This window comes from Nilaparvata lugens, unplaced genomic scaffold, assembly GCF_014356525.2.
Source record: "Nilaparvata lugens isolate BPH unplaced genomic scaffold, ASM1435652v1 scaffold4065, whole genome shotgun sequence".
Taxonomy (NCBI): domain Eukaryota; kingdom Metazoa; phylum Arthropoda; class Insecta; order Hemiptera; family Delphacidae; genus Nilaparvata; species Nilaparvata lugens.
The window spans coordinates 6,111-9,227 of record NW_024090525.1 but is presented as its reverse complement, the minus strand read 5'-3'; the positions used below and the strand labels follow the sequence as shown (position 1 = coordinate 9,227).

Sequence of the window (3,117 nt, the reverse complement as noted above, 5' to 3'; positions counted from 1 at the left end):
CTGTGCAAGGAATACACAGGCCTACATAATTATTATATTTGATTCATAATGAGCTGTTTGATAAGGCTCAACCATGATACAATGCGCTGTGTCCTGTGACAGAGCTACAAGATAATTTAAACAACAGAGACCTCACTTCACTCAGTCGAAAAATTAGTGACAGACAAATTTATAAGAAAGCTGCTTTAGAACTTATTTATACAATATATTATATTATTATTATAATGAAACTCTCATTTTATCATTGAAGTGTTTGATGTAACAAATACTTGCTTTACGACAAAAATAGCAGACAACATGGAATATGACAACAAAAATTCTATTTCTGCAGCAGAATTAGATGACAATATAGAATTAGAAGATGAACAACCGATGAAGGCTAATCCTCTGACAGAAATAGAGGACAACATCATGATAGATGAATGCATGAATGATGTAAGTAGGCCTATCTATAGTGTATTTTCTCCTTATTCCACTTTTTTGTTGATTTCCAATGCTGAAAATTATTAGAAATAGATTGTAGTTTCTATCAATTTTTTTTTGTCTTGTTCCTTTTTGTTTCTTTCTCTGTCCTGTGACAGAGCTACAAGATAATGTAAAACAACAGAGACCTCACTTCACTGAGTCGAAAAATTAGTGACAGACAAATAAGAAATCAACTGCTTTAAAAAGCTGCTCTAGAACTTATTTATCCATTATATTATTTATTATTATCATCAACTTCTTATTTTACAGGTGAATGGTCTACAAGAGTATGAAACCCAGATGTTCACAGAATTGAAAGAGTTTGATGTAACAAATACTTGCTTTACAACAGAAATAGCAGACAACATGGAATATGACCAACAAAATTCTATTTCTACAGCAGACAATATAGAATTAGAAGAGAACACAGAAACCTGGGAGGAGTACATAAATGTTAAAGGAAGGACTGTTAACTGTAGGAATGTGAAACCACCCTGCAACGAACTGAAGTGTAGGTTGAAGTGTTCTAGTAAAGTACAGAGCTAAGAGGAAAGAAATATTTGACAGCTATTGGGATTTGGGTGACATAAACCGCCAGCGTGAATTTATTGTGAGGCACATAACAACAATCAAACCCAAGTACAGGTATGTAAAGAGAAGGGAGTAATCGTAGCATGATCATGCATTCCATTTGGGAAACTAATAATGAGCGTGTAAGAGTCTGTAAAACATTTTTCATGTCCACTCTTGATGTAACTAACAAGGCCATTAGAACAGCCATTAAAAAAACTCCCTATCTAGTGGAGTTGTTGAAGGAGACAAACGTGGAACACACAATCGTCATCCAACAATTCCTGATGCTGTTACCCAAAGAGTAAAAGACCACATCAACAGTTTTACCCGTATCCCTTCACACTACTTGAGGAACAAAACTAGCAGAGAGTATCTTGAAGGTAATTTAACATAGCAGAAATGCACAGAATGTTTAATAAGGAATCTGAAGTAGCTGGATTACAGCCAGTAAGTTATCCTCTCTATGCTAATATTTTCAATAATAACTTTAACCTGGGATTCTTTAAGCCTAAGAAAGATCTTTGCGTGAACTGTGAAGCATATAAAAATGCATCAGAAGACGAAAAAGTTGCAATGGGATCTACCCATACAGAGCATTTGCAAAACAAGAACCTGCTCGTGAGCACAAATTGAAAGACACTACTAAAGCTAAAGAAGATAATTCTATTATTGTGCTTGTTTCGATTTGCAAGCTGTGTTGCAAACACCAAGTGGAGATGCATCATTATTTTACTATAAGAGAAAGCTATCCACATTCAACTTCACCATTTACAATCCGGTGCACATCAAGCTTCTGTTTTGTTTGGAACGAGGGCTATGCTAAACGTGGTAGTAATGAAATTGGCTCATGTCTTTTAATGTTTTTGGAAAGACAGTGCAAGGTAAAGATGTGATTTTTACAGTGACAATTGCGTAGGGCAAAATAAGAATAAATATTTAGCGTCTTTATATCTTTATGCTGTACAAAAAATGGGTATAAAGAGCACACACACAAATATCTGGAAGTTGGGCATACCCAAAACGAGGGCGACATGATGCATTCTCTTATGAAAATCAAAAAAAGAGGCAACTGAAAAGGGGAACAATTTATGTACCTAGCCAGTGGATAACTGTTTTACAAAATCGAAGAAAACTGGTAAACCTTTTGAAATTACAGAGTTGACAACAGGAGATGTGATTGATCTGAAAAAACTATCCGAGAAAGTTGGTAATAACTACCTAAAAAATACAGAGGGTGAAAAAGTTCCGTGGAGTCAATTAAGAATAATTCGAGTGGTGAAGGAAGAACATTTATTCTACACTACAAGACAACATTTTCTGATTATGAGAGTTCTAATTTTCCAGAATTAGTGTTCGAGCCCGTACTAGAGGAAAAGCGATAACCTTTTATAGACAGGCGTATTCTGCACCACCAACTATATCAGCTGCAAAGAAAAAAGATCTATTGGATCTTTGTAGAGTGAATTTGATCACAGCACCTTATCATGCATTTTATGAGGGCTTGAATTCGTCTGACAATACACCTGACTTTTTCCCAAACGATACATTGTAAAATGATTTTTACTTGTCCATATTAAATGAAAAGACAAGCTCCAGTTGTTACACCATTATCAATCTCTGGTAAAAAGTTTACCAGAGATTGATAATGGTGTAACAACCGAAACGGTATCTCGTTTTTAATAAATCTATGGTTTGACAATACCTTGTCTTTTCATTAATAAAATTACTCTCACAAATGATATACCGTGATGAATATGAAATAAATAGGTACACTTTTTGAAAACGTTTCAAATCACGACTAGTTTCGCATCCTGCTGTAAGAAGCATTCTCAAGTGTGATTCAAAAGTCATGATTTGAAACGTTTTCAAAAAGATTACAGTGATTTTATGTCATATACCTTAATATTAGTATGATATTATAGCAAAGTTATATATTTTGTTTTTGGTACTTGTAATATTAACTAAAGTATTGTAATTCACAAGAATCTAAGAACATACTCCAGTCCAGTGAGTGAAACATTGATTTTCCACGGTTTTAATTATTATTTTTCATGTTGTGGTTATCACAGTTGTTGAGTT

The 3,117-nt window shown here is 34.1% G+C and overlaps 1 protein-coding gene across 1 annotated transcript; it reads left to right on the top strand.

The window, feature by feature from the left end:
• Window positions 1–288: 288 nt before the first annotated feature.
• On the top strand, window positions 289–976 carry LOC120355663 (the record flags this gene model as incomplete). The annotated part of the gene is made up of 2 exons (XM_039444279.1): window positions 289–435; window positions 736–976. Coding segments are annotated over exons 1-2 (379 nt in total), but the record flags the coding sequence as incomplete, so codon positions are not given.
• Window positions 977–3,117: the final 2,141 nt, after the last annotated feature.